Genomic DNA, 13553 nt, shown 5'->3' with positions numbered 1-13553 from the left:
CCGCAAGCTCTGCTGTCCCACATTCACAGATATTGGATACTTGGTGTATCCTCGTTGCTGACCAATAAGGAAGCATACCATTTTAAACCCCCTAGCTCACTTGCAAAAAGTGGTAATCCTGAGTCACACTCGGGGTAAGTTTTGAAGCCCCCCTTATGTGCCCTATCTAATAGTCCCGCTCTGATGCCGGGACTTTTCTGAACCTGGGGTCCCGGCCACGCCGCTGCTCGCATCAGCAATTAGATGCGAAGCACAATGCAGGACTTCTCCATTGTGCAACACATCTATCTGCTAATGCGCGCAGCAATAGTAAATTCTGGGGGTGGTGCCAGCGGGAAATCACCGTTGGCACCACCCTTGGAATTTTACCATTGCTGCTCGCATCACCTGTAAGATGCGATGCACAATGCAGAAGTCCTAATGCTGATGCTGATGCAGGGGTAAGGCAGGGTGGGACAGCGCCACTCGCATCACCCGGGAGGATGTAACATCTTCCTGGTGATGGGAGTTGTGATGTATTCGGGGGCTGTGGCCGGGCGGGAAATTTAAAAGCAGATTACAATGTAATCTGCTTTTAAATGGTTTTTACAGTAAAAAACACCACACAACATATAATAAAAATAAAAGTACACATTTTAGTGCACCAAACATCATTGCCCAGTGCCCTGATTTACATTTTCCCCACTATTATCCCTGACCTTTTGAAATTTTTTGATAAAAATAGTTTTTTTGATAAATTACATTGTTGTGGTCTATTATTTCATTATTTTTTATAATTATATTTATTATAATATAATTTATGATTATAATATAATAAATAAATATAATTATCATACCTGGGAGTTAATCCTAAGATTTTTGATAAATTACATTGTTGTGGTCTATTATTTCATTATTTTTTATAATTATTATTTATAATTATTTATTATATTATAATATATGATTATAATATAATAAATAAATATAATTATCATATGTGGGAGTTAATCCTAAGAATTACAGGCCCACAATATAAACAAAAATTTCTATGCAAAAATATTAGGATCACTTTTTGCATAAAAAACTGACAGAATTAGAACGCTAGGAGGGTTAACGTCAACACAGATGACCCAATTGTGTTGGTGATATTGCAACAACTCAATGACTCTCTTTATGTCTGCATGTTTTTCACAAAGAGAAACTGAATGGCCAGTTGGGACTGACCCAAATATATTGCCATTGTGAAGGAGGACACAATTTAAGCTCCTCTTTAAACTTTCGATGAATATTCGCCATTCAGTTGAGGTATAGATTGGAATTAAACCAGGTATGTTATGGCAATACACAAAGCCACTGTCGGTTCTAAAGTACTGCAGAAATGCAATTTCTCTGGTTCGAAAGTACTATACCTTCATTCCTTTTTCAAGTAAGTTTTTCTCACGCAGTCTTGATGCTAGGAGTTCTGAAGCCTTCTTCGATAGTCCCAAATCACGTGCCAAATTACTCAATTAATGCTAATCAAATACCTTACGAACAGAGTCCTCTTCAATTTCAAACTCTTCATCATTGTTGTCATCTAGTTCATCACCATAATAGTTTTCTTCAAGAGAGGGTAGTGTAAACTGGCACTGGGATTTCATATGAATGAGCCACTGGGCGTTTAGCCGATGGTAGACTAGGATACTGTATGTTACATTTATTTTTCATGTTATATCCTAAAGTTTTCTCTATACAAAAGTAACAGTCACTGATATGATCTCCTGGCTCTCGCTAAATTATAGGTACACCAAATGACATCTTATCACGTGTTCCCTTTGTCCACATCTGTAAACCCTCAACGCACTGTTTGCACTGTTTATGAAGGGCTCAAGACTTATCTTGATCACCATGTTTAATTTTGAAATATGCCAAATTGGCTTGCTGAACAAATGTGCTTATGTTAGCCCCTTGACTGGGAATGGTGAAACTGCCACAGATATAACAAAATGAATTGGTTGTTTAGGCACTTATGACGAGAAACAGCAAGGTCAGACATAATCTGAAAGACAGGCAATACGTGTGTAAGTAGAAAAATAATTTTTGCCTATTTACTACGTAGAGCAGCGCACACCCTCTGACCACATGTAAATGAATAGCCTTTACAAATTCACGCTACAGTAATCTCAATAATATAAACGGTAGAGTAAAAACCTGACGTGATATAGGAAAACTAACTGCACTTTCAGAATCAGCATACCTATTGTAGTGTAAATAAGCCTAAAACTTGTAGTCGACAAAAAATGTGTTCAAAATTGTTCCCCAGTATAAATGGTTCTTTAGAGATTCTGGTAATAAATCTAATACTGCAACACTCTTTCAGATATATATTTTTATTTTTTTCTTTTCATTTACGCAATTATGTGGTACACTTGTACATCGATGAATTTTACTCTTTAATTTCTTAAATATCACTTCATCCTATGCTTATACTGAACAAAAGTAAAAAATCAATATTTAAAAAAACACAGTTTTAAGATTTTGATAAGAATACAACAATTGTACAACCACTAGTTTAATAAGTATTAAGTTTTGTTGTTTGTAAAGTACAGGATTGGAAATTTTTGCAAATTCCTACAGTTACAGAGATAAAGAAAACTATTTTTTTCACAGAACTGGGCACAAATCCAATCGATAGCTCTGGGATTGAAAAAGGAGCTTTTCAAGGCATGAAGAAACTATCCTACCTCCGAATTGCAGACACTAATATAACCAACATTCCCAAAGGTACGAAAAAGAAAATATAAAAAAAATTACTGCATTTTTATTGTGTCTGTTTCTAATATTTTACCAGTAACACAAGCAATTAGTAGCACTTATAGTCTGGTAAATATATCATTAAAGGCATTTTGATATATCTGTTAAAAAAACTTTTCAGGAACTTTTTCTTCCCAACTAGTGGAAAATACAGTTTTCTTGCTGTTAAGACCGTATTATTTTACATAGACTATAAGTAAAAAAACATCTGGAAGTGAGGAAAAATTCTTGATAATCTGTGCAAAGTGATTTTGAGAAAAATGGGTACAATCTTTGATAAATACCCCCTAAAATTTTAAAACATATAATCCTAAATAAGAACACTTTGCTAAATATCTGTAGTCAAAAATAGTATATATGGGAACAATTTCGGTTTGCACAACTATAATGAAATGTGCTGAGAAGTTGGCTTTGGCTTTGTATAAATAGGGAGTTAATTTTGATAGCCATTGAATTCACTGTGAATTCGCTGATTGGTATCCAGTAAAAGTCTTTTGAGGACATTCAAATGTGCTCATAGTTGGAGTGAATTCCAAACTTTTTGAACTTTTACAGCTGCAAAGTCTAATCTGTTTATTGGATGAATAGAAAGGGAGTTTCCATAAATGTGTCTGCGTTTTGTGATTAGACAGTTTACACCTCTATATTGTCCATTTTGTCTCTATGGTATTATCCATTTATATGTATGTATATAGTATTCACTTAAGATAAACAAGAATATTGGGTCAAAATGTTAATAAATGCACCCCTTAACTTCCACTGATGATATTAATTTTGATTTTTGCTTTTCATTTTTATATTGTTATGAAAAATCCTTTTTTCTACACTTTCTGAAAAAATGACAGTAGGTTGGTGATTTTATATTAATTGTTTTGGTATTGTTGTACGCCAATGGTAATCAGTCCACCAAATATTGTATGTAAGTTTTTTTCTTGTTGTATGCTGTGCATTATTACTCTTTATAGTTCTCATTAGACTACTTATATTATTTGGCTTCGCTTTTTTTTGTAAAATCTGCTTCATCCAAATTTTGACTGAGCTGGTATTTTTAAACTGTATGCTATTTTTACTTGCTGGGTCTCCAAACTGGAGCAATAGATTTTTAGTTATTTACATAAGATAACAGCATAGATAAAGAATCTTTAGAAACTGTATTTCCATCATAACAGAACATTCCCTCCAAGGTTAATGTACACCAAAGTAAATGTTCGGATATTCAAATGGTGGATAGACAAAGGTTTTATGCACATTAGAGATGTAATAGATGTGGGATCAGTGCTTAACTATGAATAATTGACTAGCAAACAGGAGCTTCCAAGGAGTTTCCAAGGAGTGGATATTTGTGGGTACAGATGAATCAAATCGTTTTTGAGTGCCAAGATTCGACAAGCTACTCGTCCAATGTGTTCCACTCCTTTTAAGAGCACCTGTTGATCATTAGTGGACACCAAAAGCCGAATTTCTACTATATATGCTGCTGCGGTTACTCAATTAACATAGTTAAAATGCATGTGCTTATGGGAGGCGGACTAAGGTAAATGCTAGGATCAGGAAGAGTGGAGTGATAATGCATATTCCCTATCTAAAGTATCACTAAATTCTTCCTTGGTCGGGGACAATTATAAAGTTATGCTTAGATGGTACCTGGTACCAGACTGCTTGTCTACATATCATTTATCATCCTCTCCATTATGTTTTAGAGGTTGTGATTCCAGGGGACAATGGTCATGCCGAAGAGCGCAGAGCTTCTAGCCGGACATATTTACAATTATATCAAAAGTACTGCAGATTAATACAGAGCCCACCTTAGGGGGCTTTGTTTAGTAAATTAGATCTAGTCCTACCCAAACCAGCCCAGAAACTAGCCTAACTCATCCTATTGGAGGCCCGTATAACACTGGTTAAGTCATGGAAATCAAATGTAATCCTCAAGGATCCACTTTTTGCACAAATGGGTTGGGTTATGGTGAACAACAGGTTAACGCATACTCTTAATAACACCCCAGATAAATTTGACCGAATAGAGGAACTCTGAATGACCAACAGGTCAACATAATTGGACAGCTTCTCAGTTCTGACAACTAGTCTTCTACCCTCAACCCCACCCCTTCCGTCTGTGTCCCTTTAGTCCTATCCAAATATTAAAGACACTAGATCTGTGGGGTCCTAACACTTACTGCATTGCAAAATTTTCTGAGATGATTTCCGATCGGGCCTTAGAGGTTTTAAACTGGATAGAACTGTCACTTTATTGTTATGGTTATGTCAATGTTTTGCAAAATGTCAACCATGTTTGACAATGTTTGTTCTATGCCAAGTATTCTTTTTGTTTTTTCTATTCAAAAAAAGATTGTAAGCCCACCTGAGGGCTGGTTTTATGACAAACAATTGTAATGTTAAATGTTCCTTATGTTAAAATGTAATAAAAAGATTGAAATACAAAAAGTAATGTTCAGACCAGTGGTGCTACGAATATGTTCCAATATGGGAATATTTGATAAAACTAATCTTCCAAATGTCACTAATCAATCAGTCAAAGCACAAATTGCGCTCACTCGTAATATTGAGTTTAAAACAATTCCAAAATCAATAAAAGGATCTGTATGCACATCCATTAATGATCTGTTTAAAGTTTTATCGATTTTGGAATTGTTTTCAACTCAAGTATTTTATGTGGATAGTGGAGTTGTGTTTTTGAATAGGAACCAAGTCGGAAGGAGACCACAGAATGATATTGTCTCCCTCGAAGTCGAGAAACAGTTTGTTTTTTGGTTCAATTGTTTGATTGGATCCACCTTCTTTTAAATAGTAGCACATCTCCATAATAATTGATAATTATAATTGTAATTATAATTAGGAAGAATGGTTCTTAATAATTGCATGTGAGTGCAATTTGTGCATTGACTGATTGATTAGTGACATTTGGAAGATTAGTTTTATCAAATATTTTCATATTGGAACATAATATTAGTGCCACTGGCCAGGATATTTGTACATTATTGATTCTATCATGTTTAACTAACAAGTAAATTTCAAGTCTGTAATATCTGAGTGGGTGCACACACAGAAGCCAATTTACTGCATTTATGTAAACATAAATGTGTGAAGATTTACTTCAATTATCCAATTACATCCAAAAAAAAACTCCTGTTTATTGAATTCATCTGCACATGATTGGATAATTGGAGTGAATATTCAAACTGTATTTTAAATACTTCTAAAAATCATCTGTGTTAGAGTGTTAGAGTTTATACACAGAATCTACTAATAACGATAATTTGCAATGGAATGTGTGCTCCAGCATCTGAACCTACACTGGCTAAACCATGGCAAATCTAAAACATTACGTACCATTTATGCTCAAATATAAAACAATCTAAATATATAAACTGAAGTGCCTAATTTTTTTTTAATTTCATATTTTTTTATTATCTTGTTGATGAATTAAAAGGAGGAACCATGGCAGGCAAAATATAAGAAGAATAAACTTCAGCTTTAGCATTAGATTTCCGCAATAAAGCAAATTTTCTATTGTTGAGTTCAGGTATACTTTAGGTCCCCTTTAATGAAGTGCCTAATTTTATCTTAAAAAAAAATCAAAATACTTTGACTCGAGTATAAACCAAAATGAAGCCATCACCAGTAGATAAATTGTGTTCTCAATGTAAATCTTGTTACAACAGCTTGTCTTTGACAGCTCTGATCTGTCAAACCAGGGACAAATGCAGTTGCAGGATGTGCTAGTAGGGGCCATCTAAATGTAAACCAAAATTCTTTTTATAAAGGCATTTTGAGGGCTAAACATTCTTGGTTTATACTTGAGTATTAACAGTTTTTACAGATTTTCTTTAATGTTTCAAGATTTATTTAAGCGCTGTTAGCATGCAGATCAAAACATATAAAATGGAAACCGAGAATAAGTTTAATTTGTAATAAGCCTCAGAGAACCATAGTTAAAGGGCTATTGCACCACGCAGGAACAGATCTTTTTGCACATGCACAGAAGTTTAGCTACTAGATATGATGCAAGATTTCACATGCTAGTGTTTGGGATAGATGTTCTAGGGATAATTACCCTTAACATACAACAGCATATTATAAAGGCATCATTTAGAATGGTGCTTTTTATTGCTTAAAAAGCTGGTCATGTTTTTTATTATAATTATTTTCTAGAAGAAGTAGACATGTAATGTTACCATACCCGAATGCACTTTATGGGACCAAAAGTAACAAACCAGCCTTATTTAATGAAGTTTTAATGGGTTTTTAAAAACGTAAATACATTGATTCTAGCTGATGTGCTTTACATTCTTCTGCATTTAGGTCTGCCAACTTCTCTCACTGAGCTGCATCTTGATGGAAACAAAATTACAAAAGTTGATGCCGACAGTTTCAGTGGACTAAACAACCTAGCAAAGTAAGTAATAAAACAATTTTGTCCCTTGCTTATAAACAAATGGTTTTAAATGAATACCTATAAACTGTGCTTATGTATATACCGTATTACCTGTGGATACAAGCTGTTGTAATCTCATTCTTGTCCCTTTCTCATATTACAACTCTATAGCAATGTCCAAATAGCAGCTGTGAAAAATCATATTTACTTTTACATTTCTGGTGTTCATTAGGTCTACATGAATATAAAAGACATGGTTTTTCCATTTGGAGTGCTATCAACTATCAGATGGCATAGGATAAAGAATGGTCATTTATAAACAATTGGAAAGTTTCAATGTTTTCCATTTCTAATTTGAAGTGTAATTCTAGTTTTGTTTTAAAAAGGCCTCATCTAGGTAAACAAAGTATATTGCAAACAGTTTTTTTTCAACCTATATTGGAGAGTCTGAATATATAAATATATGGTGGTATGATGTTGTTGTAATAACACATACTGCATTGTCTGCATCTCTTTAGTGGGTGAAGGCGAGGTTAGGTGGTGTGTTGATGTCTGTATTACACAACCACACAGCACTGCTTGTAGCACACATGTGTGTCCTGCCATTTATTCTGCAAAGCACCTTGCTGACCAACCTGAGGTGGATAGGATTGCAATGCCTGGTACTGTACAATGCATTGTTCTACGATCCATATAAACAAAACATTTCATGCACCTCCTGTTCTGAAAAGATAGGATTATAAACAATGGAGCCTGTTCCAAACCCTTATAAGTATTATTGCTGCCCTTACTGGCCCCTTTGAATATTCTAAATCTATATATATATTAAAATAAAATGGTATTAAACTAAAAATAATGATATTTTTAAATGTAATCAAACAAAACAACTGTATATATTAATAACTGTTGGTGAAGCCTATGTTCACTTAAATAAAATAACAGGCACTAAATCATTATGTATTATTGATCACCTAATAGAAACAGATTAACCTTATTGACATCAATATAGGTTTTTAGTAGAGACTGAAAAGATATGTTCGAACATGTGCAAAGCCCAGCAGCTACAATAGTTGGGAGGCAAGCACTGACATACAGTGCTCTCTTTAAATACTTTATCATTTCTCAGATAACACATTCCAGACAGCACAAAAATGTACTTTCGTGAGTTTTTAAAGGAAGCTCCTAAAATATATAGCATACCTTGGGCATGTATAAATTCCAAAATATTTGATGTGGTACTCTGCCTTTCTAAGAGGTATTGGATTTCTTTATACAGCTGCTGTTTTTATCTCAGTGGTAAATGTTTTCTTGTTAAGTGACAGGTAAAATGATGATGGGAAGATAGTAAATCAATAGAATAATCTCAGGCAAATTCTAAGGTTGTACTTTACACCTTCTGTACATTCCCTTCTTTCTTAAAGAACAAATGTACAAATACCAACATTTGATTGGATTGTTTAAGATTTCTTTAATCATGTTCATGAGATCATGAAAAAAGTTGGAGGGATGATTTTAGTTCCCCATCAGATGTTGACACTGGTTAGAGAAATCAAAAAGGATGCATTTTGTATGAATATCTTCATTAAAAATATGTTTTTTTTATACTACTGATGCAATGTCTTTTATTAATTTTTTCAGACTAGGGTTAAGCTACAACAATATCATTACTGTTGAAAATGGGTCAGTTGCTAATGTACCTCACTTACGGGAGCTACATTTAGATCACAATAGTCTGACACAGGTGCCTGGTGGACTCAGTGAACACAAATACATTCAGGTAGAGTATACACTTTTATTTGTAATTTCTTTTGAATTTACTTTTAGTTGAAGACCGATTTTAGCTAACCTTTGTAGCTGTATACAATATTCCTTATGGATCCTTCGTCAACCCTTTAAAATGTATTAAAATATTTATACTTTGTTCCTTTCTAAGGGTATTTATAGCACATTTTAGACTTAATGGAATTATCATATCTGTTTACTTTCCTCACTTGCAGAGGCTTTTCTTCTTCTGTCCCCACCTCTCACTACCTTATTGTCACTCTCTCTGCCACTCTGTTACCCCCCTAACTTTCCACCACTTCTCCTATGCTGTGTAACTTTCCTACACTGTCTCCTCCTGTTGCTCCCACCCTTCCTCTTTCGCTTTTCCTGTGTTTCCCTCCTTCTATCCAACCCCCCAATCTTTCTCCCCCCTTCTCTCCATTTTGCTTTATCCATTTTCTCTTCCTCTTTGTTTTTCCTTTTTCATTATAATTATTCTAATAATGCTTTCGCTGGTCATGTTTCCACCCCATGAGTGTAAAGATTTCAGGAGTTCCTCAACACCTGAACACTGTTTTAAGGTTTCTGTGTCAAGAAACCCACAGACTACTTGTCAGTATTGGCCCCTCTACACGCTATACCATCTAGGACTGATGGTTTATGCAATACCTGGAATCTTCAAATATCCATCATACAAGATTCCTAATCTGCCATATTAGGATCTTAGCAAACCTGCTAGAGCATTGCTGTTATCATAGGGGAAAGTCCAAAGATACTTCACTGTAAACATCCTTTGGAGGCACTACCGGTATACCCTCCAGACATTGCATAACAAGCACAGTACACTACTCTACAGGATCATAGACAACTTCTGCAAGCAGCAAACACATGTTGTCAAACTAACACCCCTGAGGAAGCCACATTTGGCGAAATGCGTCGGATACAACTAGCAACATCTATGGTTAAAAATCTGTATGGCAAGTAAATGTATATGACTGTTGAGTTGCTGAATGTCTAGTGCCCCCTGGGGCCTATATTGGACCACAAGAAACCATTGTGGTTTAAATTGAACTTGTAATACTCTGTATTGTATTCAGTGTCCCCTAGGGCTCAAATCACAGTGCTTCAGATCACTAAATTGTATGGTGGCCTATTTTTGAATTTATGTTGTTTTTCACTACTTTGGTATTTATACATTATAAATACACTGTTTGTGCCTCTCTCTTTGGTTTTGTGACCATCTTACATATTTGAGGGTAGGCACCTTAATTATTCCAGAAGCAACATTGTTAAATACCACCACCAACATCCAATATTTTAATACTTGTGAGTTCACCCTAACTATTACAGAGTGTGCAGCAAGTAAACCAAGTAGTATGCTTCTTTGGAAGTAGTACCTCTTGGTCACCATTTGCTTTTTAAAAAATGAAAGAATTATCTCATAAAGCACAGTAAAATAATGCTATTGCTGCAGTGTTTTGTAAATGGAACAGCTGAGGGAGAGGTAGTTGCACACCACCACAACTGGTGCCTATAGATTCTGCTCTGATATAGATGGGTGCCAAAAGTGTGACTCCTACAGAAAATTCAAGCAGCACCCAGAAATGTTTTCAAAGAGCTTCTGACCTTAAAGCAAATTTAAACTTTAGGTTAGAAAAAATATTAAAGGTTCAGAAAATGGAAAAATAACTGTACTTTGGGCCTTGAAATGACTTATATAGAACATGAGTACTAACATATATGATGGGATTTTTCAGGTTGTGTACCTCCACCATAACAAAATTGCTGCTGTCTCAACAAATGATTTCTGCCCCACTGGCTACAACACAAAGAAGGCTTCATATTCAGGCATCAGCCTCTTCAGCAATCCTGTCCAGTACTGGGAAATCCAGCCAGCCACATTCCGATGTGTATATGAACGCTCTGCTATTCAAATTGGAAACTACAAGTAAAAGTGTTTTGCAGGCCAATGTATTTTATTTCAATTAAATGTTCCTTTGTTTGTCTGCATATTTGTTTCAAAAAGCCTTAGCAACAAATAAAAAGTCAAATACTGGAAAAAGCCCCAAATAATAATTTGTTACTGTGTTTCATGAAACATTGGCCTCTTGGATTGAAAAGGGGTTTGCTAGTGATGCAGTTCATGATGCATACCCATTGTATGAAGGTAATATATACTGCATGAAACATGGACTTTTGTTTTTTGTACAATATTAAGGTGTGTCATGTTTAGCATAAACACAGAAAACTGCATGTATTAGTGAATAAAGTGTGAGGCTCTAGCACACAAAAAGAGCACTGTTAATAATTCTTAGCTTTCAACCACTAAAACATTGCCAATATCACTATTGAATAAACAGATGTGGTCAGAGCTATGCCAGATTTTGATTCCATCTGCTGCCTTTTGGGATAATTTACTAAAGGGTATGTATAACATTTACTAAAATTACATGTGTTTTCTTTAAGGATCTGGTTTTCTACATTTCTTCTTTTGGCATAGACTTTTTAAGTTTACACTCTTTTCTAAGTTATCCTAAGTTTGCTTACAGAATTGCTCAGACATCCTGAAACTCCCTTTGAAATAACTAAATCTATAACTGCATTTTTTAATTCAGTAGAGGTAGAAATGGCATCCATACATGGCACATTGGGTAAGGACATTTTAAAATTAGTGAAACATATGTTAGTTATTTAATTAGGAAAAGGTGCTCCAAATGGTTCTGGTGGATGGAGTCTTCCATTGGATTCTTATGTCACTTATTAATGTCTTCAATTTATATCTCACTATTGTATCCTAATATCTATTCCCCCACCAAGTTTCCTTTATATGGGTTATTATATTAATACTAAATTATTCACTTATTAGTGAGTTTTGTACTATAATAACTATAGTAATGGACAATACAGCATTAAGATCATCGCCCTTCATTCAGCTTTCTAAACACTACAGTGAGGTGTAGGAAACCAATGGGTGCTTTATGCCGCTGGCACAGCCAACCAAAGTTTTAATTTAGTATTATGTATAATAGTGATATATTCATGGAAAAAAGTGCAAACCAAAATATATCTGTAATTTACAAATAACAGCTACCAGTTGGGTTGGGTATTACAGTGGCAAACTAATGTCGCACCTTTTGTGCTAATGGAAAAATGCCAGACAAGCACCTCACAATGGAAGTGCATGTCAGGTCTTCAGAATAGGTAATTGAGAATGTAAATCCTTTCATATCTTGTCTGCCTAAATTTTTATACAGTTGATCCTTTTTTTGCATTGCATTAACATGCCATAATTTTTGTTCTATATCAGCATATACAACTGCAATTAAAACCATCTTCATAACGTATTCCCTTATATATTTCCCTACTAAAAGATGCTATAGTTCCAAAAGTACACATGTAAATTGTCCTTCAGTTGTGTAATGTTCTATATAACCTAAATAGCTATTCTCACTAAACATACTGTAGTTTAGTAATCTAAAACTATTTGTCCACCACTATCAATACAATGTTGATATCTATTATGGATCACTGATATTCATTTTAAAGTTCTCCACGGGACTGGTAAACTGGAATTAGTTATGATACTAAATCCATGGAATGTTTGGCTATTCTACTGGTTAGCAGTGTATGTTAATGTTGTTCAAAGTCATAGTCGGTTAAAGATATACATGTATGTTAGATGTATTTGTGTTACAGTACAAAATTGTATTGTAAGTGGAACTGTTTAGTTTTTATTAAGGAAAAATTTGTAAAGTGCATTAAAATGTCAAAAGCTTGCATGTGTTGAATTTTGTAAATTATCTGTTTGATGTCTTTTTTGATATAATGTATTTTGGATTTTGGGCACTATAATTACCAGGTTTTAATCAGTTATTTTTGGCATGCATCAGGACAATTGTTTTAAAAGAAATGAGAAATTCTTGCACTGCGATTTCCAATAACTTTTGGAACATGTTAATTTCTTGTCTGATATAGTAACATTCTTCATCAATCAATCAATCAATCAATCAATGTACCAGGTAAGTATGTAGCAGGAGGATTTGGAAATCTTAAAAAGTTACTTGAGAATTTGTCAATTTGTTAAATCTGATTTAAATTCTGTAGGTCTAATTATTAGCATAGAACACTTTAAACATTTTTTCAGTTCACTTCCATATTTCATGCTCTCTTTTTGGTGTACAGGTCCTCATTCGACCCACTGTGTATAAATGTCCCTCACCCCGTCCTGTCATATATGTGACACATGTAAAGCATGTTATATTTAAGGTGTGTTGGATCATCACAGCATGACAGGGAAGATCACATGAGGGTATAGACCCCTTTACCAGTTCACAATTAAATCATATCACCTGTTGATTGACCAGATTTGTTTCAAATCTGGGTTCAGATTACCTTTTTGACTCATTACTACTCACAGTCTAATATACGGGTGTCAAACTCAATCAGAAAAGGGGCCAAAATCTAAAATTCAGCCTAAATCCCGGGCCGAATGGTTTACTGAACAGTCATAAACTGACAATGTTAACCAGAAATGTGAATTTAAAATGAGTGGAACAATCTTTTCCTTAACAGTGCTGTTAACCAACTCACATGCTATCAAGCAAAACAGTAATATTGGTAT

At 34.5% G+C, this 13553-nt stretch overlaps 1 protein-coding gene across 1 annotated transcript in view; it reads left to right on the top strand.

The window, feature by feature from the left end:
* Positions 1–12707, top strand: part of DCN (decorin) — a 28061-nt gene extending 15354 nt beyond the window's left edge. The window contains exons 5-8 of the mRNA XM_072401239.1: positions 2629–2742; positions 7096–7189; positions 8807–8945; positions 10690–12707. Of these exons, the coding sequence (XP_072257340.1) occupies positions 2629–2742; positions 7096–7189; positions 8807–8945; positions 10690–10884 (542 nt within the window). The 3' untranslated portion in view covers positions 10885–12707. The remainder of the gene's footprint in view (positions 1–2628; positions 2743–7095; positions 7190–8806; positions 8946–10689) is intronic.
* Positions 12708–13553: the final 846 nt, after the last annotated feature.

The sequence above is a fragment of the Pyxicephalus adspersus genome, chromosome 2, assembly GCF_032062135.1.
Source record: "Pyxicephalus adspersus chromosome 2, UCB_Pads_2.0, whole genome shotgun sequence".
NCBI classification, from domain to species: Eukaryota; Metazoa; Chordata; class Amphibia; order Anura; family Pyxicephalidae; genus Pyxicephalus; species Pyxicephalus adspersus.
Note: the sequence above shows the minus strand (reverse complement) of the source record. Positions and strands in the feature narration are given on the sequence as shown.